General features: G+C 50.6%; 1 protein-coding gene across 2 annotated transcripts in view; it reads right to left on the reverse strand.

The window, feature by feature from the left end:
* Window positions 1-27,345, reverse strand: part of PDE10A (phosphodiesterase 10A) — a 192,835-nt gene that overhangs the window by 46,623 nt on the left and 118,867 nt on the right. For both annotated transcript variants that reach the window (XM_090280712.1, XM_090280711.1), the window contains exons 3-5: window positions 10,919-10,947; window positions 7,536-7,656; window positions 6,537-6,586 (exon numbers count right to left, since the gene is read on the reverse strand). In XM_090280712.1, coding sequence (XP_090136838.1) covers window positions 6,537-6,586; window positions 7,536-7,656; window positions 10,919-10,947 — 200 coding nt within the window. The remainder of the gene's footprint in view (window positions 1-6,536; window positions 6,587-7,535; window positions 7,657-10,918; window positions 10,948-27,345) is intronic.

A 27,345-nucleotide genomic window follows, 5' to 3' on the forward strand; every position in this document is an offset into this window, starting at 1 on the left:
GCAAATGAGTCCTAGAGAAACTCACAAAGTAAATAAGGACATCATAAAATCAATCATGATTTCACTAGGCTGTTCAGGTTAATAAAATAAAAATATTATACTCACCATTTTCATAAAAGACAAATGAAAATACGAACAATCACTACACGATATTTTAGCATGTACGGACTCTTCTGCTTATACTACAATGTCTAACTGGCCTATAAAATCATGTTGAGTCTCTAAAATTGATTGCTGCTCTGATGTTGTATAAATCTATGGAAACGTGCATTAGCACAAGCCTTTTTCAGGAGCTACAGGAAAAAACCTACAACTGAAGCAAGGAAGAGGTTCAAAATTTCAAACCTCGACCGCCTCTGCCCTTTCTGGAGCATAACAGCAGATCTTCACACATATTTCTAAAGTGAGGGCATTTGAGCCAGAGAAGACTGGTGACGGCAGTTATAACCAGTAGGCTGGCTCAAGGGAGAAACAAAACATTAAAATTATTTAAAAAGCAAGTTAAAAAAAATGTGGTGGAAAACAGAATAGATTACCACGATTTATTTTAAAAACCTAACTTTTTAATGAAATGGAAACATGTGATTCATTAGCACCAACTAAATAGACAACTCTCCTCCCTTGGTAAACACCTGCCCTCATCTTCCCATTCACAGTTCAAAGTCCTCTTTACTCGGGAAACTTCGCTTTTTCGTTAAGGCTTTAACTCACAACCGGTTAAATTTCAGAACGACTTTTAAGATGGAAAAAATTATTTCGGTGTAGCACTGTTTTCCTTACGAGACACTAGATGGCGCCAGGGAGTAAAGACTTGAGATCCCTGCCACTTGGAACCTGAATGGGACAAGGAACGCTGTGTAATTAATTCTTAAAAATAAACCTGCTACAGCTTGTTGTACAATTGAAAAAAAGTCACATAGTTATTGTGCACTACTGGCTGTAAACTGGCTTCTCACACCAACAGATGAAAAGTTATCCATGAACTTTATGTATTAAAAATGTCCGCATATTATAATTAGAGTCCGCGAGGTTTTCAGCTTCTACAAGCAACTCGCATGGATAACACAGAAAACTGTAGTGATAATGTCACAGGGTATGTTACACACAGATCAGCTCAAGGACGTGGCCGGGGATGAAAGAGGAACACTGTAAAAACGTTAAAGATGGAATTAAGCAAAATCTTAACTGTGGAAACATGCGTGTTTTCCAACAGGCACGTCCAGAGCGCCTCCCACCGTTTGGGGTCAGACGCTGCTCTGGGCCGGATGCACACAGCCCCGATTTCTCACAAATTGCTGCTTCTTCCTGAGCGTCCTTTATTTCCCCTTCCTATCTGCTGAGTAAGCGGTTTCCAAGCTCCGCTCAAACCGGCCTGAGCAGCCAGCTGCCAGGTGTGGGGCCCGCCGCCGCAGCCCCACCCAACGCAGGGTCCCGCAGCACCTGGGGGTCCTCCCCGACCGCTCTTGGTCCCACGCGCGGTAATTCAGTGCGATGGCTCCGTTTCCCCTGCTGCGTGTGCCCGCTGGCCACAGGCGTGATCTGTTACTGATCGCGGCGGGCTCAGCACAGTTTGGGACACACAGCACATCTGTTGGACGAATACCATTCGCGACGTCACATCTAAGCAATGGAAGTGAACTTCTAGGAAGCGTAAGGCGTGTCAAAGTCACCGAGGGGCGAGCTGCACGCACACGACCTAACTCCGGGACGCGATGCCTTTGAAAAGCTAACTGTGATTTACAGGGAAGCCTTGAAACAGGAGCACAGGCGCCTCCTCCCCCGAAGGGCTGTCCCCGTGCAACACGGCCGGGACGGTGCGGCTCGTCACTGTGCCCCGGCCCGCACACGCCTGGTGGCAGGAGCAGCGGTCGCATTGGTGTCCTGCTAGGTTTAGAAAAGCGCTATTTCCAGTGTTTTCAACTTATTCCATTTACTGGGTTACTGGGTTTTCTATCATTGTTTGCATTAAATGGAGCAACTTCTACTTTCCTCAAAAACTGTCCATTTTATTTAAATTTTCACTTTTATTAGTCCAAGGATCCTCGTTATTTGTCATTTTCACTGTAACTACTGTTTTACTATTTTTAAAATTATTAGACGTATATAATTATGTTTTCTCTTTCTTGTTAATTAGGTTAGCAAATGGCCTATCCTTAGAGCACTTATATTTTTCCTCATTGATATAGATTTTCCTCTCCTATGTCCACAGGCTGAACTGGTAAATCCCAGGAGGGCAGGAACTTTACCTTAACTTCCTACAGAGCCTCCGGTTCCAAGTTCACTGTCACGTGACCGTGCCCAATAAAAACGTGTCCAACACATAAATGCACTTACTTTTGTTCTCTTGGTTTCAAAAATGTATATACAATGTTTAATACTTAAAAATGTGAATTTTCTACTTGTATAACTAACTTTGTTCACAGATTTAGCAATATTGTAATTCATTTTCATCAACAGTGTTCTCCAAATATTCCATTAACTGTATTTGATTTTTTTTTCTTTGTTCAAAGAGTTACTTGGTATATTATTTATGTTTAAATACCAAGGTTTAATTTTTTTTGTTTTTAGCCATTATGGGGACTTGAATTTCTTAAATTGGGGGCTAAGTGTATCAAAAAAAAGGTATAACCTAAAAAGGAAAGAGAATCCCAAGTTGGTAAATCATAAAATAACAAACTGAATTACATATATAAATTTTTTTAAAAACCTAATTAACACTATCGCTAATATGTATTCTCTAAGTCATGCTTTAGATTTGTCAGTAACTAAAAATTATACTGCACTTTTCTGCCCATTTTCTTTGGCAAAATTGTTTTTGCTTTGTAAATTTCAACGTACCAAATATTTATTGTGCAAACTTGAGAACAGTGCGACCTTCACTGTCGATTAAGTCCTTCACATATCAAGTGGCCCCCTTTCCCAATTTAATGCTTTCCGTCCTTAAATGCAGCTTTGCTGGTGATCTCGTGGTACGGCCTTCCCTTCCCTGCAGTGGCTCCAGTTAAAATGCCCTTTTCACTTTAATTGTCCCTTATCTATCATGTCCTTTGTTTACAGGTCCCTCTATAAAACAGGGGGAAATGGGGGGGGGGGGCTTAAGCTCACCTGCATTTTTTTCCTTTTCCTAGGCGTGCCTGGTCTACTTGTAATTTTGCTGTGACATGTTGTTATAATGAGTTGCATAATCACACTTGATGTTTTCTTCTTACTGCTTTAATACGATTTAGTTTGTTTTCTAATTAACTTCCTGTGCTTTCTTTCAGCTTTTCCTCTCTGGTGATAATAATGCTGGTTTTTCACCCTACTAGGGGAAGTTTTGCTATATTTAAACATTATTTTAAATGAGGTTTCTCGGTACGTGAACTTCAGAAAATTATTTATACTCACTGCCATTCATGAAAAAAAAAGAAACAAACACTTTTTATAAGTATAAGAATTTTATAATCCTCCCTACATCTATCTCAATCACGATATTTATTGACCTGGGCTAAACATTTTATCTCAGTCTGTTTAGGTTGCATGTTGTGATTTTTGTCATTAAAGCACATACATTTTGTTTTAAAAAGAAGTTATTTAAGAAAGCTTTCTAACTACGATTCAAAATTCATAGGCAATTTTTAAAAACATTGATAAGCATGTAATGTGCTAACTTTCATGTAGAAAAGAAAGGAATGTAAGAAAATAGAGGTGTAACCGCTCCTCTGTATGAAAGGTGTCTTATTTTATTTACTACGGTTGGCTTGCATGTCAGAAGTGTGTCCACATCTGTCGCAAGCAACATGGCGGATTAGATGATCCGACACTCTTGAAAAAGGGAATGTTAACGTTATTTAAAGGCTGGGTAACGTAGAACTTACAAATCTTTCATAACATGTTGCTGGGCTTAGACGAGCGGAAGGAATCCACAAACGTCTGAAAGGAAGTATATAAAGTAACTCAGCGAGGCAAGCAAACCCCAGACCGTTTTTCCTTGGACGTACCAGCCAAAGTGTAGATCCACGGCTGCTGCCTCAGGAAAGCTGCATGGTGACCAGAAGGCCGGACACACACCTGGGTCCCCTCCATGTGGGGGTCTAACGGAGACCCCTGCACAGGGCCAGGGCCCCACGGAGGCGGAAGGGCAGACACAGGCCCAGCCATGGGCACGTGAGAGGCAGCCAGGGCACCCCAACGTGACTGCTGGAGGCAGAACGGAATCTCCTCTGAGGAGCCACACTGCGCCTCACGTGGCTGTGGGGCTGGAATCTAAACCACTTCGCAGCCCCCCCAAAAAATCTCAATTAGATCATCTGATTAAAAGTCTTGGGCAGGCAGAGCCTTCCTTAGGAGACTGGCAAAAACTGATACAACACGTAGCCCGTGTCCAGGAAAGGAACGTCACCATAAGCCTCAGGAACATCCATCTTAAAAGGCCCAAAGGATATGATTCAGTTTTTAAAAGAGAGAAAAACATAAAACACAGTGGCAAGTAAGTCACTATCTATAAAAGATGAATGAAGCAGAAGCCAGGAAACTGTTCATTGAGAAAGAATATAAAGCAATATAAACGTGGTACAGGTCATCTATTTCAAGAAATAGCAGGTAAGTCCAGGCAATGAAACAAACCATAATGAAGGACCGAGGCGAACTGGAAAGGACCCAGAAGGAATTGTTTTAGTCAATATACAAAGAGATGATACATATCAACCTGAATCCCTGTTCAAAGAAAGAGGGAAATAAAGACGTAATCAGACAGACAACAGCTGGTTTTCCCATCCCGGAGTCTAGTTGAGGGGAGCCCCACGGGCCGAGGGAAAGGCTTCCCAGAGGCGGCGCTGAGAGGCCAGAGGAAGGGACGGCAAAGCCGGGGCATGTGGACGCGGCCGGGGCAGCGCCCCAGACAACGTCAGACCCCCGGCAGCGGGTCTCCCTCCTGCCCCCAGGAACCCCGCCCATGACACACGAGAGCCCCGTGTGGGCGACATGCCAAGAGAACAGTCCGCAGAACACGGCCACCGTCCCCTGAAAGCATCTTCCCAGCGAGGGGAGGCCCCTGCCCCGACGAGGCCGACGTCCCGGTGAAAAGGCAGGCAGGCCAAGGGCCACAGAAGCCACAGCTGGACGCGCGATCGCAGATGGAGAAGCACACGACACCCGGGCAGTGCGCCGTCGGGGGCCTGACAGGGAAGGCCAGGGGGCGTGGCAGTTCCCCACGCACCTCCCCACGTGCCTGGGGACACGCTGCACACAGGCAGCCTCAGTCCCAACGGCGGGAAAGACTGAGACAGGACGCGGGGGCCACGGGCCAGCCGGGGAGGACGGGAGGCCACCCCCCTGAGTCGCACGGGTGGGTGGTAAGTGGGAGCGAGAGGATTCTGAGCGACATGCCGGCGTCACAGAGCAGACCCTGCAGAGGCCAAGCTTCCCGAAGCCGCACGTCGAGGAAGCTGCGTCCCTGAGGTCGCTGCACGAAGAGGCCTGCAAGCCCCAGAGGAAGAGCCCAGCCAAGGGACCGAGGGCGTGGGCTCCGGCGCCCCATCCGAGCTCCGAGCTCCGAGCGCGCAGCCCTCCCCGGGCCCCCCACGCTGCAGCCCCGCCTCAGGGGTCGCACCACGCCTTTTCAGCGAGCAGGGCATCCGATGGGTCCCAGCTGGGGTTCCCCATAACCGTGACTGAAGGGAAGGGGACCCGAAGTCAGCAGGCCAGCTGCGGTCCCCCCGCGGGGTCTGCCGGTCTCAGGGAAGGAGCCATCAGAGGCAGACTGTTTATTACGAGGTGCTACAGTACATGGCAGTAAATTGTGAGAATACATACAAATTATACAAGAACTTTCTAAAAGGAATTCTTATTTTTTAACACAAATTCCAAAGTGTTAGAAATAAAAGTTTAGAACGAACAGGAAATAGCGACACCCATTTGTTACTTTAGCATCTGAGCCACTTTAAGGTAGCAGCAGTGTGGCAAATGTCGCGCATTTGGAGGTGCCCGTGGAGATGCGGGGTGAGGGCGGAAATGAACGAGAGAAGGTCCTGGCCCTGGACACCTCTCAGTCCCAAGCACGTCACGGAAGGCGGGAGCGGGCCCCCCTGCGGGCCCCCTGCCGGGAAAGGTCTGAGCCCCAGCCGCTGCGGCTCAGGGGGCCGGACTCCCTAGTGACTGTCCCGGAACTGGTAGAGCCGTCTTCAAAAACCTAAAAATACCGCACCCCAAAAATGCCAGGCTTTGCTCCCCTCTTATTCCCCTGCAGACGGTGTGGAGCCAGGGCGCGGGCCACCCCAGGGACGACGTAACCCCTGCACAAGGCGGCAGATCTAGGAACGCCACCTGTGAGACAGCCCGCCTGCCACGGCCCAAGTCCGCACCGTCGGCCAGGCCCGCGGTGTGCGCCGAAAGGCGGCCGTGCTGGTGAGGCTCCTGGCTGATGCTCACCGCGCGGAGAAAGAAGTGACAACAGGACGTTAAAGTCCTTAGTGACAACATGTCTATTACATTGTTAACAGAATATGTATCCTTTTTTTCAAAACGTATAACACCAAAATCTAAATTCGGATACTTACGTTATTGCACTCTCCAAGGAAATACAGTGCAAATCCGTCGGCTTTGGTGGCTGCCAAGGTAATAAAAGAGGAAGAGACTGATCTGAATAGAAGAACACAGCAGGCACGGATTCTCTAAGGCGACGCCTCAGATACGAGTCTTTCCAGCGGACTCGTTCACATCAAACGGTCATGCAGTGGACTGAGCAAACGCATTTGGGGCTTCTGTCAGTTACATAATTGGAGTGCTTGCGTTCATTTTCACTAGCTCTTGCAGATTTTAAGATGCGACAACCTCAAATCGTATAGCAGCCTGTGCGCTACGTCATAATGGGTCAAACTTTAAAATCAGAGTTGTTGGAAATTATTTTTAAAATCTGAGAATTGTACTTAATTTTTAAGGCATTAAAGCTGTGAGGAGTGATAGTCATGACACGAAACAGCCAACGGAAGCACCAGCCAGACAGCAGCATGCCCGCGTCTACCGCTCCTCGCCGCAGAGAGCGTAGCCTGACTGCTGTGCGCCTGCCCTTGGGTCGTCCGCAGGCACCTGTCCCCGCAGCTGACGGGCGCGCCCCGGGGGAGCCGCCTGAACTTGAACCCGGGTGAACTGCTCTTCACCTCGCGGCTCTGGGGACCGTCTGTGGCCTGCTGTGGCCACAGCCTTCCATCAGTCCGTGAAAACAGATAGAAAGTTGTCCTCTCCCCAGATAAATTTAAAATGCTTCTTCTTCCTTAAAAATTAATGATTTCTTGTATAAGTGTGACTTAATCCAACAAAACTAGACAAAGAAGACTAGGTTTTCATTAGAAGGCACCGTAGCTTCCATGCACACGTAAGGCAGGCACTTTGGGGGGAGCTCTGGCTGTTTCACAATAAGCTATTTTCACTTCAAACGCAGTCCAGGCCTAGAAGCAAACGAAGGCGTCCGGGGTCCCCGGTGAGGGCGCGGCTCTGCCGCTTTCCGTGCCGAGAGCGCGCCCCGGCCCGGCTCCCGCGGCGACGCGCGCAGCCCTTACCTGCTTTGATGATGCCGCCGAGCTCGTAGAGGAGCAGCTGGTGGTCTCCGCCCGCGTCCAGCCGCTGCTCTATGTAGCTGTTCAGCTCGTACACGACGCCCTGCATGCTCGTGTCCTGGTACTTCGGACAGAAAAGCAAAGGGCGCGGTTACGTAAAGGGAATCGGACGCGCCTTCGTCGGGAATCGTCCTCCTGGATGTGGCCCTACGTCCTAGCGGCTCGCGGGGCTGGTGTAGCGCGTGACTTAGTATCTACGATACAAACAGACTGCGAGTGGAAGTTGCTGACTTACTCGGAATTACCTATAGACCCTCTGCAGGCCTATTTATGTTAAATACCACGTGTCACAAGTTACAACGTTGTCTCTGAAGTGTTACGTATGACGTAGCAGGCGAGTCCGCCGTAAAAAGAATACAAACGCTGGCTGAGTGAAACAACGGAAGATGTCAGGGAAGTCGACCTTAATGCCCTGCATGGGGTGAGACCAAGTTCATTGCGGTCCTGCCTTTGCATCGATGTGGCCACCAGCCTAGTCGCTCCCCAGCTCGGCTGCTGGGCGGGGCCAGGGTGAGCAGCAGAGTCGCCGCCGCAGCCACAGCAGCCCCACGTCTGACATGACTGCCAGATATACATTCCACCCAATGTTGGCTGCGTCCCTTAGGCTTAGTAGATTTTATCCCCAAGTTACATTTCAGGCTTTGAAAAGTTACTTTTTAAAAGATGACCCAGATCCATAGTGGCAAAGGAGGAGTTCAAATGTCAGCGTGACTTACACTGCCCCAGAGCCACTCCTGTGCAAAAATACACAGAGATGCAATTCCCACAAAAGGAAATGGTTACATGTGGAATGACACCTATTTGCTTTACATAAAAATATTTAAGCAACATCATGCCATTTACACACAAGAAGATTGTTTAATTGTTCATTTATTTGGGTTAAATGAAACCTTAAACTGGAACAGTAACTTGATAAACCAACTTAGTGTGTCTTACCAGCCATAAAATATCCGTGTCCTTTGACCTAGTAACCTCAGGCCCTAGTGTTTTTCCTCAGGAAACATTTCACAGAGATGAAAGTGCTAACTACGGAAAAACATTTGGTCTATAAAAGCTAAGAAACAATCTAAAGATCCAAAAACAGAGGGCGAAAGTAAAAGATTATCAAATAGGAACTCAGTGGGACATCTGGCATCCTTAAGGAGAGTACGGACGCATGATGTGCTCAGATGCTCATAGCACCGTGCAAAGGAGCCTGCAGAAGCAGAAGCCGCATCTGCACTGTAACTACTACCACGTGAGTACGTTCATGGGAAGGAAAGACCAGAAGGAAACATTCCTAAGGATACCGTTGGCTGGATCAAGGGGATGTGACTGTTCTTTCAGAAACGTAGCTCTGACACGCACACGACTGTCCCTGAGGGGACGCGGCCCTGGGGCACACGCAGGTGGCAGGTCAGGAGCAGAGCCCAGGGTGGGCGGGAGCAGGGCACTCGGCCGCGGGCCCCGCAGGGACTGTGATGCACGGATGGACGGACAGGGCGGGCCAGACCGCCGCCCTCTCACACACAGGGGTGGCTGTCACCGAAGGGCGACTGGGACAGGGCAGCGCGGGCGACTGGAGGGGCGGCAAACCCTGGAGCACCTGCCCCATGACATGGCCTCCCCGGGCCGCTCCCGAGCGAGGGCGAGCCGTGCCTCCAAAGGGGCCAAGGGCGCATCCAGGCTGCAGGAGCAACACCGAGGGGCTCCGCAGACCTGGGAGCGCAGCACCCCACCCGGCCACCCCTGTGGCCTGTGACCCCCCCTCACCCCCCCACCCCCCCACCCCCACCCCACCCACCCCCCGCGCACAGCTGCTTCCGCCAGCCGCCAGGGGTCAGGGCTCTGGCCCCCTCATCCCAGGCCACCCACCCCCTTCAGGGGATAAGGCCACGCGGTTCCGCACATAGACCAGCACAGACAGGAACTCTGAAGTCTCCCCTCGTGACAACTGGCCAGGGGCACCCTCCAGGTGGGGCGCAAGGTGGCTTCTCCCCGTGACGCAGGGACCTCACCGCCTCCCGTTCGGGGCAGCGTCAGTGACAGAGTCTCTCCTTTGTGGGAGGAGGTGCCTGTGAACGGTCCCCCCCAGACCTGACGCAGCACCTTAGGGGCAGAGGTGTCATAGATTGAGACAATCCTACCACCATCCCCTCAGGGCCCAGCACTTCTTACACAAAAAACAAATAAATAACCAAACAGAACTTTAAGTGTCGAAGAAGAAATGATGGAGACACACAAGCGCACACAGAAGACGTGACGAGCGGGGAGCACGTTTCCTGAGCGCAGTTCCCAGCGTGTCCCCGAAACGCCGCAAGCGCTGGATCTGACAGCCCCTCCCCGGGGGGGCCATCGGGGCCCAGACCCCGCCTCGGTTGCCGTGCACGGGACCTCAGACCCGTGCCGCAGCCTGGGCATCTGCCTGCTGCACAGCAGTGCAGCTCCGGCCACACACAGCCGGGCTTTCTAAAGAAAGGGTTTCCTTCACCCTCCGAGGCTGAGATGGAGAAGCAGGGAAGAGGCAAGAGACAGGGAGACGCAGACAGAGACAGGAAGAGTGATTGGGGGGGGGGGGGCGGGCTCATACTACTCAGCCTGCCGTCGCCGGAGGAGCCAGCCCTGCACCCGCTGTCCCCGGACGCCGCCCTGTGAAGGCACAGACCCGACCTGCCTCCCCACCGCCCCCGTCCCCTCCCAGGTCCTTCCCCGGGGCCCTGGGGCCAAGGCCCCTCGTGTTAAACACAGTGTGCCAAGCGCGGTCAGACTTGTCCCCCAGAAGCTTTTAAGTCCACCAAGTCTCTTCACGTTAACATGAAGGATTCTCTTGGGCACGAAAACAGTCCCCGTGACATTTCTGAAAGGACTGGAAGCTCATGTCCTTGACACCTGAGGAGCTGCCTTGTGTTCCCCCACAGAGCAGGCTCAGCCAGGTCACAGAGGTGACGAAGCCCCCGAGCGCGGGACCCTGGTGAAGGAGGCTGCTGCTTGGTGGCCTAAGCGACAGCTGCCACGTGGGAGCTGTGTCAGGGTCACCGTCACTTATGGCTTCAGAAGCCAAAAGTCCAGTCTCCTACACAGTCTCGTGATTTCTATGTGCTGGCACCTAACTCAGAAAACCCATGAGCAGCCAGACCAGGGGCCTCTCTCGCCATGTTCAGTCCTGAGGCTCCACACGGCACCCTCTGTCCCTCCGCCCTCACTCCACATCAATGAGGGCCACTTGGAGAGGGCGCTCGGGGCGCGTCGTTAGTTCTCTGACACTTGGCCACGTTACGGCCCGAGGAACACACAGAAGGCGGGGCTCCCTGCCCGGGGGCCGTGGGAATCACACGCACAGTACTCACCCTGCTGACTTCCTTCGGGGCCGACTCGTCTGCGGGAGGGAGAAGGAAGGGGAAAGGCACCGTTAGAAACCACGCGGAGCTGCGTCTGAACACACAGCACGCCCGTCCCGCTCAGTAAGCGAGACGTGCCTTTCCAACGCTTCTGCTTCTGAATTCTAAGATTTAGTTTTTAAATTCTGTAAAAGTAAAAATCACCTAATGAATGTAGAGCTAGTTGCAGGTGTTAACGTTGGAGGGACATGAAATAACACAACCTGCTGGTCACCTGAAGGTTACCTCTAAAACGGTCAGGCCTGCAGGCATGGCTGCACCGTGGCTCGTTCAGATGCATGCAGACAGAAAAAGGTTCGTGGCATCCCAAAGGACATGACCTACACGAATATCTCAGGTGCCCGTCCACACCCGCGCTGCAGGGCTAAGGCCGGCACTTCTCACCGGCTGCCGCGCGGCCCGCACCTGCGGGAGCAACCTCCGGTCCAGGCCCAAAGCACAGCCAAGAGCGGGCCCGGCGGGGGGCGCTGGTTACAGGTGAGCGCAGACCCGTGGGTCACACGGCCCGCTGAGACCCTCCGGAGGGTCTCCCTGTGGGGCCAGCTACATGACAGAAATAGCCTCGTGGGACCAACAGGGTACAAGAAACAAACTGGCCAAGACGCCACTGGAGGCCCATTGGTTCTGAGTGTGCCGTGCCCAGGTCACTGGTTCCGACCCAAAGGAAGTGGTCCCCGTGGCCTCTCCAGACGCCTCCCTCGGAGGCAGCCGCCCCCCTGCCTGTCGCTGCCTGGGTCTCGTGCAGCGGCCACGCCCCGCCCGGGGCCCCATCGGTGCACACACCTCACGCCCGGCTCCAGGGTGCTGTGCGATACTCCCGAGCGCAGCCCCAGTGGTCTGCACGCGGACAAAACACGTCCCGCCCGTTCAACAGGGCAGTGATTCCTCTTCCTCTTTGAACAGCCTCACTCACCGAACCACGCGGCCTGCTGGCTCCGGCCTTCTCTAACCTTTCTCCCACTTCCTGCTCACCTGCCGTGCCCACGAATAGCACCCAAGTTAGTCACCTGTCAGCCAGGAGCCTCCAAGCCGGCCCCTGAACTGAGGATCTGCCCTGGCAGCCGCTCACACACACACGCACTCACACAACACACACAACACACACGCACTCACACAACACACACAACACACATGCACTCACACAACACAGACTCACACGCATGCTCACAGTCTCACACTCATATGTGCACCCACGCAATATACACAGACTCACACGCACGCTCAGTCTCACACACACTCACATGTATATGCACCCACGTGACACACAGACTCACACAGGTCTCACATGCACTCACATGCAGGTGCACTCACATGATGCGCACAGCACACGTGCACTGCTCTTGTACACATGTACTAACCCGCATTCTCACACACATGCACTCACAGATGTGCACTCACACACTTGCACATGTGTACTGGCACACATTCTCACACATACACCCTCGCAATGCACATGCATGTACTGGCACATATACTTGCGTGCACTCATGCATGCACACGCAGCACATGTGCACTCACATGCTAACACATACATTCACACGTGCACGCATACAGCACATGCATAAGCATGCTCATACACAAGCACGTGTGTGCACACACTTATGCACCTAGCTTGTCGTCATCAGGACCCCACCCATCAGGCCCCTCCACGGCTGCAGAAGTGCGAGTCGGCCACATGTCCACGCTGCCTGGGCACTGACTCTCCCTGGGGACCCTGTAGAACTTACCCAGCTAGGACCGGTGCTCAGCCGTGAGTGTCCAATGAAAAGGACCTATTGTTTGTGTTCTTCCATCATGCACAGCTGCTTAAGTATGTTCCTTCTAACTCTGCAATGACTGGCACTGCAGCCGGCCTGCCTGGGAATAAGCATGTTACAGGGAAACACCTGCCGCCTGCACGGAAGGCGCACCACACAAATGGCCCACTTCCTCCGCAACCCCAGCCCCTCCCCCTCGGCTAAACCTCTCTGAAGAGGAAACCTTTGATTTAATCACTACAGCGGATTCATTAACAGAGTCTAAAGTTAAAGAGGCTTCTATGATGGGGTTTTTAAGTTTTTAGCTAATACATTCAGTGCGATGGTTGAAAATCCAGAGGGTGGAAGGCACGTCTGAGCAGCCACAGATGCACGGGCAGGTCCCCGCCAGGACCGAAGCCATCGCGGCCGTGGCAGCGAGCGGCCCGCTCTCCCGCACGCCACTCCTCACCCCGCATGGCCGTCAGCTCATGGAAAGACGAGCCTGAATGTCCAGACGCCTGGACAGAAGTGCTCCTTTTGCTTTTGCTTTTCCTTTCGCTATTTAGTGTTTCTTAAACTGCACTGCGTACAAGACACTATACTGACAGGTATTTATAAAAAACTCTCTTTGCCTAATGGGTAGTTTAAAGTATTTGAAGAACATTTTAGCTGGTTTCCAGATTTTCCCCACACGCACTGATTTAGAAATGCACCCTCTCTCTCCTGGGCCAAGTCCCCTGCACTTAGAGACCTGCCATTTCAGCCGAGGAAGTTAGTGAGCACCGTGGGTCTGCCGGAGGGGACCCCTGCTTCCTACTTCCCGCACGGAGGGTCCTCAGTGGGCGGCTCTTGCCCAAGAAACACTTGAGCTCATTGAAAAGAGGCCATCTAAGTTCTGCTCTGAGGTGGGCAGCCCAGCGAGGAGCACCCAGCAGGCCAAGTGCCCAGTGGCCGAGCAGGGGTCACTTGGGGCTGAGGTGACTTCCCCTGCCACCGCCTAAGTCTAGAGTGAAACCATACCCTAACGATACAGTTTGACACAGAAAACTGTTTGTCCACAAAAACAGTTTCAAAGGAATAGAGAGGAAATAACCTCTGGTCTCTGCACGCACTTCCCGACTCTGTGCTGATCACCCAGGGGTGGCCGGTGAAGACCCCTGGCCCCGGATGTCTGTCCAGTCCCAACACGCGCCCAGGACGGGCCTGTGGCACTCCGGTGGCTCAGCAGGGACGCTCGCTCTAAGGAAAGGCTGGGGACGACGGGGAAGGAGCTGCCATGGGCACCAGATTCTGAGTCATCATGAGCAATTAACACGCAGCAAACGCTCCGACAGCAGACGCCAGCCCTGACGCAGCATACAGGCTGAGCGGCGTCCGTGTACTCGGCGGACACGCACCACAGACCCACCGCGCACCGGACACCCACCCGGCCTGCTTTCAGGAGCTCACGCCCGGGGGTGAACAAAAAAGAAAGAAGAACTCATTTCGGAAATAAACTATTCATGCTGATTGAAGGGAAATTTATTTTAAAAAGAAGAAACCATCTGAAACCCAAACAGCATATTGTGATGGCTAATTTCGAGTTCAGTGGCTGCTCCTAATGGTCTTCTGTGCTCTGAATTCAGATCCCAGAAACTGAGGGGGAAGTTCCACTGAAACTCTTAGACTTTAGAGTTTACCGCAATTATTACATTTTCTTACAATTTAATCCACAAAGACTATAGACAAAAGTAAATACTGTTGAAAAATAACAAAATATAAAGAGAAAAAAAAGAGTAAAAAAAAGAATTTCTTAGTTACAGATCTAAAGAAGATCTATTTAAAATCAACCATTAAAAATGTTTAAAAGATTTTGATTGATCCCATAATCCTTAAGTATTTTTATTCTTAGTTGATTTTTAAACATTTTCTACTAAAAGAGAGAGATTTACAACAAAAATATAAATACATGATCCAAAAATGCAGCTGCTAAAAATGATGATGACAGTTTATTTCTATAATTTAACATAATTTGGTTAAGTTAAAAATAAGGGAAAAGCAGAACTATTATATGAGCCTATGTTGGCTAAAAAAATATGCATTTAATCTCTATATGTATATAAACATACATATACATTTTATAACTTACACACACACACATTGGCTTGTTATAATTTCTTTTTCTATGGCATATCATGTCACCTTACAAGCCTGAAGTTTCAAAAAAGTGTGCTCATATATGTTTGATACATATGTACACATATCGTATCTCTGGGTGGTGAGATTATGTGAGTTTCTCTTTCTTCTACTCAGATTTCTGAATTTTTACAATCACAATAAACTTCAGCAGGAACGCGGGTCTGCCCCCCACCTTTGCCAGGCACGAGAACTCCGCCTGTGCAGGTCCAAAGAATGGAGAAACTCAGCGGGCGCAGCAGGGACTGGGTCCCCAGGGCTCCCAGAGGCAGCCCCCTCACTGCTGCTGCTGCCCCGGGTGCTCGTGGTTTTCACACTGAGGCCCCCCACCCTTGGGTGGCTGAGTCACTTCCGAGAGAGCAAACCCTGTGCCCTGAGGTGGACCCTGTGTGTCTCGTGTTCCCCAGCAGAGAAGAAAGAACACAAGTCACGGCCACGCTTGAACCAGAAAACACACCACTTCAACATGAAAGAGAAGAAGCAGGGCGAGCAAAACGGTGAACAGAGAATATGCCAAGTCAAGGGCCAGAGAGAGAACAACGGAAACTAAGCTTGAAAAACCCTGATGTGAACACTCAGGATGACCCTGGTCTTGGTAACCAAAGAGAAACAGGGAATCCTGGGAGGTGGGATTTTTATTGCTCAATATAAGGAACTGGTGTGTTACAGACTTACTTTTCCTCGGCCGTGAGTTCTGCAGAAACTAACCCTACGGTTGCCGTCTGCTCTGCGCACACAGAGATGCTTCAGAATTGGTCTTCGTTACACTGCCATTCGGGACAGGCTGAAATCTGGTACTAAAAATACGGCACGCAAAGTTGTATGATGGCCAAAGCCATCCCAAGGAAAAAGGACGAAGCCAGACTTATCAAACTACCTGACTTTAAACTACCCTACAGAGCTGTGATGATCAAAACCGCATGGCGTTGGCAGAAAACAGACAGACAGACCAACGGAACAGAATTGAGAGTGCGGGGAAAAGAACACCCACGTGTGTACAGACAGACCATAGCTGACAGAGGAGCCCCAACGCCCAGTGGAGAAGAGAAAGCGTCTTCAGTGAATGGAGCCGGGGTGCAGGGAACCCACGTGCAAACGGACAGAACCAGGTTGCAGTGTGTCCTCACATACAAAGGTTAGTTCAGAATGGACCGAAGACCTAAATGTGAGGTCCCGATCAATAAATCACACAGAAGAAAACAGAGGCACTAAAGTTACGGACCTTGGTCTCAAAGACCATTTCATGAATTTGACCCCAAAGGCAAGGCAGCCAAGGCGACAACAAGGGGGCGGGACTGTCGGACCGAAAGCTTCTGTGCCGCGAAGGAGGCGCCGGCAACGCCGAACGGCGGTGAGCCGGATGGGAGACGGCGTTTGCCAACGACACCTCCAACGAGGGGTCAATCTCCAAAATATACAAAACACACAGACACCTCAATAACAAACAAACCAACAGTCCGATTAAACAATGGACAGAGGACCCGAGCAGACACCGCTCCCAGGAAGACCTACAAACGGCCAGTAAACAGGTGAAAAGACGCTCAGCCTCACTAGCTGTCAGGGAAACGCAAATCAACCGAACAACGAGCTGCCCCCTCCCACCTGTCAGAACGGCTGTTACCAACGAGACAGGTAATAGCACGTGTTGGGGAGGCTGTGGAGGAAAGGCACCCCCACTCACTGCTGGGGGGAATGTGGGCTGGCACAGCCACTGTGGGGAACAGAACGGAGGTTCCTCAAAGTATTAGGGACAGAGTTACCATCTGACCCAGAATCCCTCTTCTGGGTATTTACCCCAAAAACTCAAACACATGTGCTCAAATGTAAATGCGCCCCTATGTCCACTGCAGCCCTATCCACGGTGGCCAGGACATGGAGACGACCCGAGTGTCCTTCCCCCAAGGACTGGATACGGAGGATGTGGTGCGTGTGTACAAGGGGACCCTGCCCGGCCGTAAGGAGAGATGAAGCTCTGCCGTTTGTGACAGCGTGGGTGGACCGTGAGAGCGTCATGCTGAGTGAGGTGAGTCAGGAGGAGCTAAGAACCACACAATGGCACTCACACGTGGGACACAGACACGGACGACAGCGTGGCGGTGACCAGAAGGGAGAGGGTGAGGGGTAATAGATGGAAAAGGGGCCAAGTATACGGTGATGGAAGATGGTGTGACCTGTGACCTGGGGCGGCGAGCACATCACGCGGTATCAGATCATGTGACATAGACACGTGCACTTGAAACCCGTATGATCTTACTGACCAACATCACCCCAATAAACTTAATTCTTAAAAAAGCTCTATCGTAGGCGTGTGAATGCCATGTGTTAAGTAAGGAAGGAAGACGTCAGAAGAGGGAGGGGATGACTCAATGTTTACACTAGAAAGCAAGGTTTGAAACTACGTTCTGCACCCCAGTTTTAAGTTACGGTTTTTACGTGACCTAAATTCAAAACTTCAGTAGGGACGGCGCTGAGAATGTTCAGCTTTATTAACTCTCTGCTCAGAGAAGACGTTTGGAACAATTTCTACTTGAAATGAGTGATCGTTTCCTTGAAGCTTAGCACACGGCCACTTTTACTCAACCTCCCACAGTTGGGTTCTTTGCGGTCCGCGCTTATCCTGCGGGGAAGGAACGGCAGCCCCCGACCCCCCATACTGACACCAGGGGTCAGAGAGGAGAAGCAGCGGCCGCAGGCTGGGGAGCGGGCCGATGACCAGAGAGACCGCCCGGCCCCTCTGCCCTTCCGGCCGAGCGGCTCGCCTCTCCGGCAGGTGCCCTATGTTCCCAAAGGAGGGAGTCCTGCCTGCCCTCTCACCACGGGGGACCCGTGTTTCCCACACCGTTAGCTGGCCGGCCCTTCTCGTGTGTTCAGCCGGCTCGTACGGGCTGGCGCAGCTGCGCGCCTCCTCCGGCCCCGGCTTTCTGCCGCCCGGCGGGGCCTGTGAAGGCAGCGGGCTGGCCTCCAACAACGGGGCCCGCTGCACGCACTTATCACACGTCTAGCGTGTGCCGGGGACTGAACAACTGCCTCGATTGCCCGATCAGACGGAGGAGAGGGAATTAACTGAGCTGCGTGGCTTTGGGAGAGCCGCAGACAAGGACGCCTCTGGCCCTGGGAGGTGGTGGGACACCCTGAGGTCCCGGAGGCGGGCGGGGACCACCCAGGGGGCTCCCAGGCGGAGGCCGCCCTCCTGCAAATGTGGAGGCGTCGCTGGCGAGGTCCCCTTTCGTCCCGGTGCCCGTTACCTGTTCAGGGGCCTCGGGACCTTCTCCTCGTGTGTTTGTATCGTAATAGTTCCTAAGGTGTCTCGTGTCATGGGTTTGAAGTATCAGTGTGAGTTTTCAGAGGTTAACTCACGCTCTCAATACTCGCACAGGGGTTTCATTTGATATTTTCAGTTCTACCTGCGACAGCCTCTGCAACTTCGTCAACGTCCAGTAAGTAGTTGTTTGGAAATCCTACACTGTTTTGTACCTACATAGAAAGATTAAAAGTACGCTTTTTAAAAACTGTTATTATTTAAATGTAATACTTTATTTTGTCCTAAACTAAATTTACTTATAGTGCGTTTCTTATATTTAAGGACAGATTATTGACTTTAAAGGGGGAGTTTACTAAACTCATTTCCTCCGCCGACAGCTGCTCCATTTACGTCTGAAGATGCTGAAAAGGATTAAACGGACCTGTCAGAAGACTCTGGCTCATGAAAGGTAGGAATCTACTCCGAAGAAACGGGGTGAAATGGGAAATAAGGAACAAAATATGAGAGACAGTCCCGCTCTTGGCTTTAACAACCCACCTAACCCTGCCTTACGCAACAGAACATCTTTCCACAGGACTGGAGTCCCAGTTAAGTGTCAAGGTCACTTCAAGACCAGTCACTCAGTGGACAAAGGAAAGGACCTGAATAGTTTAAATGCAGATATCATGCCCTCGTTAAAAGCCCAACATGGTTACAACTTTTCAAACTACGAGTGTCAAACCACAGGCTTCGGGGTAAGTTACTGCCGCTGTGTTAACCACAGGGACACCCACAGTCGCTGGGACGGTAACAAAGTGTCGTACAAGTGGCACGGCTGGGTGCCCGCCACGGGAAGTCAGTAAGAGAACGCACAGGGCTGTCACTGCGCAGATGACAAAGGAACTCACTGAAGACAGTTACAGCCAGGAAGGTCGAATATCTGCAGAACTGTAACGTTGCCTTGCAAGGAATGAATCTACAGGCGAGGCGAGGCTAGAGCCGTCACGGCCATTCCGTTTGTCTGAAAGCAGCCTATTCGCATAAAGACCTTTTAGGTAAATATTGGGCGAGGGATGCTGAAATGTTCACTGTTAAGTCACTTCTCAAGGACAGTAGTTTGGGAACAGTGGGCTGACGTTTGTTTTGGTGAAATCGCTGGGGCCTGGCACCAATCAAGGCGATGACCCCAACTGTCCCGGCAGCCATGGTGCCCTTCTCTGCCACGTGCCAGCAAGGGCTGTACATGAACATTGTACACAAACAGCCGGCAGCACGCACAGTGGAGCTAAGACATTCCAAGGGTTGAAGACTACTTTTTAATCTCTTGCAGAATAAAACGCCAGGTTCCTTCCAGGGTGTCCTTGAAGCGGCGGCCATGACTGCTGAACTTGTCTCCTGACCACCGATGTAAGGCAGGAGCACACCAAAAGGCGGCCAAGTGGGTCACCTCGGCGCCAGGCCTCCTGTCCCCACCTCTACTGTCCCCACGCCTGTGCGTACCATCGTCTGTCTCCTCACTGACGTTGGGCTGGCCAGAGTTTGTCTGATGTTTTCCGTACGATGGCTCTAGTAGCGCTTACTGGTCTTTAATTTCATTCAGAGCAATTTTGTTAGGCTGTGTTGGTAAATCTCTGCACACCTTTTTTAATATTGAAGATGGAAGAAAATATGTAACATTTTCAGCACATTATGCTTCATTATTTCAAGAAAGGTAAAAACACAACTGAAATGCAAGAGATCTGTGCAGGGTATGCAGGAGGGGCTGTGACTGATGGAACACGTCAAACATGTTTTCGCAGTTCCACGCTGGGGATTCCCTGCTGGACGGCGTTCCACAGTGGGCTGGGCCAGTTGAAGTTGATAGAAATCCAGTCAAGAGTGTTATACCACGTGGGAGACAGCCAGCACACTCAAAATAGCCGGATGAATAAAGTTATTGGTGAAACTGAAAATTGCGTCTTCTATTTCACAGAAAAGACCGTGCGGACTTTTTGGCCAAGCCCGTTTTGAAACTCTGGAGCCTACCGAAGCCGTGCCCCCTGCCGGGAAAGCTTGCCTGGTACTCCGCAGCGAGTTTCCGGGGCCCCCGCCCTCAGCACAGTGGCAGCTGCCCGCCCTCCGCCCCGGCCACACGGCAGCCCGTGGGGCACCTGCTCCTGGGGCCACCCGCACACAGCTTGTAGGAGGCAGGGTGGGCGAACCTAGGCCCCGCCTTCCAAGTGCTGGGGACCCCTACGCAGAGCACGGATAGCTCTTCCGATTCAGAGGCGCAGACAAAGGCAGGAGCTACTGTTCCACCTCCCCGATGGCCGCGCGGCCCTCGATTCTGACTAACGGGACCCCTAGGGGCCTCCCCGGGCGGGTCCCTTCTACCCGCCCTTCCTTTCTCCTCGTGCCCCCCGGGGGGCGGGCATCACAGACACTGATGACCTCGAAGGCAGCCGCACACAGGGTGCCTGCGCAGGGAGGACCCGGCCCCGGGAACCGGGGAGCGCTTTCAGTGCGCCCCTCAGGCTGAGCCCACACACAGAGGCAGCTCACGGCGACCGAAACACAAAACCAAACAACAGCAGAGCCTGGAGAGCGAGGTGAGCCTGATCTGCAGTTACCTGTTACATTCAAATGTCCGGTTTTAAACAAACAAACAATCACCAGGCACACAAAGTAACAGCAAAGAACAGTTCACTCCGAGGGAAAAACCCATCAACACTAATTGTTCCCAAAAAGGGGCCGATGGTGTATCCGCAGACAGACGTCTGAAGGCTGGCTTGGGGACGCGCACAGTGAGCAGAGCCTGAGAGACCGGGGGACACGTGCGCACTGGGGAGGTCTCAGAGGAAAGAGCCAGACGTAGAGAGAATGTTCAAATAATTAGCCTCTGGAAACTTCCCGAGCTTGATGAAAGTCACGAATATAAACAAATCCCAAATAACGTATACTCAAAAAGTTGTAGACGAGATGCATCATGCTCAAACTTTCAAAAGATGAAGAGCGCATCTTAAAAGCAGCAACAGAGAAGAAGCTCATTGGATACAGTAAGGCAATAGGCAGAATTCACAATAAGAGAGCGAGTAGATTTCTCATCAGAAAATTGGAGGCCAGCCTATTCAAAGCGTTTTTAAAAGTCACCCAAGAATCCCATACCCAGTAAAACTATCACTCACAAGCAAAGGCATAGTAAGATATGCCCAGACCAGCAAAAGCTGAGGGAGCCTGTCACCATTAGACCTGACCTGCAAGAAATGTTAAAGGGAGCCCTCCCAGTAGAAATGCAAGGTCACCGGAGAGTAATTCAGAGTCGTGTGGTGAAGGGGGACTTCAGTACAGGTGAACACACGTGTCATAATAAGAGCTCGTCTGAACGACAGTTTATAACTCCACTTTTGGGGGGAAGGGGCTCTCAACATGCTTTAAGAAACCCATACATTTTTTTAAATTATTAGTCTACAAGTTAGTATTATTGCAACTTTGCTCTGTAATGTTACATTTTGTTTTCTACATAATTTAAGAGACTAATACATTTAAGAGAATTATAAGGTTCTGTTTAAGGACAAAAATATAGAAAGATGTAATTAGGTGACGTAAAAATACTGAAAAAAGAAGGGACAGAGCTTAAAGAGCTTATTGAAGCTAAGCTGGTGTAAGGTCAAGTGCTATCAGTCTAGGACGTTAAATGTAATCTGTCTGGTAACCACACACACACACACACACACACACGCACGCACGCACAAAAGGAAATAAGAAAGGAATTTAAATGCAGCACCAGAAACGTTCACTGAACATAAAAGAAGACAACAGTGCAGAAAATGAGGGACGAAAGACTATAAGATATGTGGAAAGCAAATAGCAAAATAGAAGTCCCTCCTTCTCAGTAATTAATTAAATGTAAATGGTTTAAATGTACAAATCAAAGAAGAGAGCCTGGCGAATGACTGGGAAAGAGACCGTGATGCACCCATATGCGTCTGTAGGACTCCCTTCAGATCCAAAATCACAAACCGGTGAAAAGGGAAGTGACAGAAAAAGATAAACCAGGCAAACAATAACCAAAAGAGAGAAGCAGTTATACTAATTTCAGACAAAATAGACCTAAAGTCAAGAAAGGCTACAAAAGACAAAGAAGATGATCAATCACTGAAATGTTTACTACGGAAACAAAGCAACGATTACGAACATTCACCCACCTAGTAACAGATGGTCACAATATTGAAGCCAAAGCGGCCAGAATTACGGAGACACGCAGGCAGTTCTGCGGTAACAGGCGCACACGTCAGCACCTCGCTTTCAATAACATGTGGACAAAAAGGGGGGGCTGTAATGAACCTGACCGATGGGAACCTCGCAAGGGGGTCTGGTCTTAAACTCCTAACCGGTCAGGTGAGGAAGGACAGTCACGCCCAGGCATGTAACCGACTCCCCGAAAGGCCTGTCCATTCGTCTGGTTCATTCCGCACCTTGGAGATGCCACAGTGACCCGTTCTCAGACCCCTGGGAGGCACAGCATCCCCCCAGGGAGCCAGAGTCTTGTCGCCGACCCTCTAAGCCAGCCATAAAGCCTGCCCACCTTGCTCTCTCCCCGCTTCACAGAGTCTTCCTTAGGGCCCTCCTTAAGGCCAAACGTAGCAAAGAAACTGCAAAACTGTCGTTCCCGGGAGAACTTCCTCAGTCTTGAGATCTTGCTTCCAGGTACACCCGCTGTTTGAGTCAAGTAAACTCTTATAAACTCTTATAAAAATTCTTTGCAGATTGGGATATTCTGATGTCAACAAATGGAGAGAACAAATCTGACAGAAAATCAGAAAACAGAGATTAAACCTAACACAAATGTACAAAGCACTCGAGTCAATAACAGAATAGCCATTTTCCGCAAGTACAGAGGGGGCACTTGCACAGGACAGACCAGACCTTAGAACACAATTTAAGGCTCAGTGTATTTTAAAAGACAGACATCATTCAAAGTATCTTCTCTAACCACATGAGGTGGAGTTAAAATCAGTAACAAAAGAAAAACTGGAAAATTCTCAAACTTGTGGAAATTAGATAATGCACTCCGAAACAACCACTAGATCAAAGAAAAAAGGTGCAACGGAAATCAGAAAGTACCTAGGCATTAATGGGAACAAAAACAACCCATCAATACATGGGGGACACAGCAGAAGTGGTCAGGAGGAGAATTATAGCTATAAATGCCCACATTAAAGATAATAAGGGCCTCAACACAACTTAACTTTATAAATAAAGCAACTGCAAAACGAAGAGCCAGGCCCCAAACCTGCGAAAGGAAGGATGTCGTCAAGATGACAGCAGAGACACATGTAATGAAATACAGAAACGATACAGATTATCAGTGAAACCAAAAGTTGGGTCTTTGAAAGGATGGACAAAATTAACAAAATGGACAAGCCCTGGGTACAAGGGCTAAAATAAAAAGAATACTCCAACTGCTGAGATCTTAGAAAAAGAACGAGTGGGGTCATTACTACCGCGTCTACAGAAATCAGAGGAGTTACAGACAGTACTGTGGACAGCTGTGCACGAGCAAACTGATGCCCTGATGAAACACCATCCTCAGCGGTGGAAAGGGGGAGCTCTTCCCCTAAGATCGGGAAGAAGGCAAGGACGCCCACGCCCACCACTTCTACCCGACATGCAGCGCGGGACGCTCCAGTCGCAGTAACTGGTCAAGGGCAGTAGGTGAAAGACAGCCAAACTGGAAAGAAGTAGTCAAATTATTTGTTTGTAGATTATATGATTTCATGTGTAAAAACCCTAAATTTTCACACTTAAAAAGAAAACTGTTAGAATTGTCAATAACATGAATGTATTGAACAAAGTATCAGATAAAAAGCCAGAGCGCACACACACAAATCAGTTGCATTTCTATACACTAACAATAAACAATTCCAAAAGGAAAGTAAGAAAAGAATTCCATTTATAACAGCATCAAAAATAATAAAATATTTAGGAATTAACCAAGGAAGTGAAAGACTTGTATAATTAAAGCTATAAAATATTGACGAATGAGATTAAAGAAGGCATAAATAAATGAAAGCATATCCCGCATGCATGGATTAGAAGACAATGTTGCAATGATGTCAATACCACCTAAAGTGGTCTACAGATGCAATGCAATCCCTATCAAAATCCCAAACACAAATTTTGCAGATATAGAAAAAAAAATAACTATTCTAAATTCATACAGAATCTCAAGAGACTGTGAATAACCAAGCAATCTTCAAAAATAATAATAAAAACAAGCTGGATAACTCACTCTTCCTTATTTGAAACCTTACCACAAAACCACAGTCAACAAATCGATGTGGTACTGACATAAAGACATATATAAATCAACAGAATAAGGCAGAGAGCCCATAAACAAACTTTGGCAGACATGGTCCAATGACTTTTGACAAGGGTCATAGACTAGTCAAGGAGAAAGAAGAGTCTTTCCAACAGATAATGCTGGACGAACTGGACATTCGCCCTGGCTGGGTCATTCAGCTGGTCAGAGCGTCATCGCCCAGTGCCCCGAAAGGTCACGGGCTCCCTTCCCGATCAGAGCACATACCTAGGGTGCATCGTCAGTCCTAAGTCAGGGTGTGTACTGCAGGCAACTGGTTGATGTTTCTCTCTCCCTCCCTTCCTGTCCTTCTAAAATCAATAAACATCCTCAGGTGAGGATTAAGAAGGAAGGAAGGAAGAATGGAAGGTAGGAAGGGAGGGAGGGACAGAGGAAGGAAGGCAGGCAGGCAGGCAGGCAGGCAGGCAGAGGCCACTGCCTCTTTTCTAAGCCCTCCCCCGACAGAGCCACAGAGCTGGCAGGCAGGTGCCGTATCTGAGACTCCATCCACCCGGCTCACACTGTTTGCTCCACCCTGGGGATCCCCTGAGACCCCACCCCACCCAACTTACAGGCCCACCCAAGCTGTAAACAGTGACTTTTCCATATGAATGGCTGGTCTTGGCTCTTGTCCTATCAAACAAGCCACAGCTGGCCTCAGTGAGCCCCAGGCCTGGCACTAGCAGCAGCCAGCCTAGATTCACAGCTTGGCTTCACCTGGGAACCTCCAAGCCCAGAACGAGTAGCAATCATCTCAGATTGCTTAGCTCAGGCAGATAAGGGCTGACCCTGACCTGGACCCCCCGGGAAGCCCCAGGGCCAGTGCACCCAGTGGTCAGCCCCAGACCACGTCGGAGCACCACCACCCTGCCCGGGCACAGCTGATCCTCCACGGAGGCGGAGGGTGGTGGTCAGTGGTCACAGCCAGGCCTTGCAGCTGCCTGACCTGGGTAAGTCCTCCCACTGACCTGCCAACAGCAACCAAGGCTTCGCTACAAGAGGAGGGTGTACCCAGCCCACACGAAGGGTGCACCTCGAGTACCCAGCTTGGTTGTAGGGAAGTCTGTGCCATCAGACCCTATAGGACACCCACTACATTAGACCACACGACCAAGACAGGGAGTCACAGCAGCTCTACCCAATACACAGAAACAAACACAGGGAGGCTGCCAAAATGAGGAGGCAAAGAAACATGATCCAAATGAAAGAACAGAACAAAACTCCAGAAAAAGAGCTAAACAAAATGGAGATCAGCAATCTATCAGATGCAGAGTTCAAAACACTGGTCTTAAGGACGCTCAGAGAACTTAGTGAGGACCTCAGCAGCATTAAATAAGATCCAGTCAGAAACGAAGGATGCACTCATTGAAATAAAAAACCATTTATAGGGAAACAACAGTAGAGTGGATGACGAATATGAACACAATCTGACTTCACAAAGTCAGGTATTTGGAGAAGGGAGGAGTAGTTTAAAAGACTTTTCAGATAATTGTACGTGTTCTCCTTTGATGACACCAAAACTCGGCAAGTCAGTCTTTTAAAGGTTGGTTGAAGTGTGGATTCCGAAGCACACTAATGGCCTTCCTGCACTTGGTTCCTACCGGCGTGGTGCGACGTGGCAGACAGACCCCCTGCGTAACGGAGAGCTCACCCCCTCGCCCACTCTGCGCTGGCCGTAGTGGGGGCTCGGAGCCCAGCTCCCCACCAGTGCTGACCGCCTGGAGAAGGGCGCCTCACCCCAGGTCACACTGGTTCCAGGGCAGCCCTCCCAGGGCCTGCGGGAAGTGGGGGTGCCAAGGCCCAGAGGCCTCGGCCCACTCGGGACTGCCCTGAAGGGCACCCCCTTCAGAACTGTGCCCGGGGCCTGCGGAGCTCTGGGGAGACTCAGCCGCTGCGCACCCTCTGCCCGCGCCACCCTGTGCCTCCCTTCCCATTTCCAGGCCCTTCCCCGGCTTCTCCCCCACAGGTGCGGACCCCAGGACGCCACTGGCCAGCCTGCTGCACAGTCTCCATCTCGGGGGTGAGCTGCCAGGGAATCGGAGCTACGGCGGGAGGTCTGCACGTCCCGGAGCAGAGGCCGAGGTGGCGGGGGCGGCCCTGCTTTCCCGTGTCCTTTCACTGGGCTGGGGGCAGTGTGGGCACCGTCGTGCGAATGAGCTAAACACTGTCCTGCCCGTCATCCACACACAGTCACCTTCCCACCAGCTCCTCCTGTCCCACGGCCTCTCGTCCTCGTTTACCCTGTTTCCGTCCCCAGGTGACAATAATCCTGTCCTCCCTGCGCTCAGTGTCCTCCATCCTCTCTACGCAACTTCCACGTGACCAAACCACAACCCTGTTCCGTTCGACGTTTGGGTCGCTTTGCAGCTAAACCGTGCAGTGAATGGGGCTGCAGGAAACACACGACCATCTGACTGTATCCGTTTCAACGTGAAATGAAATCCAGTGGCCCAGGGAGCCATTCATGTGCCAGGCCACCACCGAGCCACCGACGCGGCACGTTCAAGGTCCTGGCCTGAACGTCGGACTCAGACGTCCAGCTGCTGCTCTGACGGCGTCTGTACGTCGGTCAAAGGTCTCCAGCTCGGCACGTCCAGGTGGAGGGTGACAGCCGCTCCCACGGGAAACTGTGCCCTACCCACATTCCTCCTGTCTTCCGATTCTCCCTAGTTCTAGAATTAAGAGTAAAGAGATGCTTTCAACTTAAAAATCACTATTTAAAATAAGTTCAACCTATCTGTTGCTATGAAGTAATTACATGTCCATTAAGTCATGAATTACTTTGTGCATAAATTCAAACATGGATCAGTGGGAAGCCTCAGTATAACTGTAAGCCGTCCTTACAAATTTAAATACTATTGTGCATCCATTTTATTAAATT

This window comes from Furipterus horrens, unplaced genomic scaffold (genome assembly GCF_987537825.1).
Source record: "Furipterus horrens unplaced genomic scaffold, mFurHor1.1.pri manual_scaffold_6, whole genome shotgun sequence".
In the NCBI taxonomy this organism is placed as follows: Eukaryota; Metazoa; Chordata; class Mammalia; order Chiroptera; family Furipteridae; genus Furipterus; species Furipterus horrens.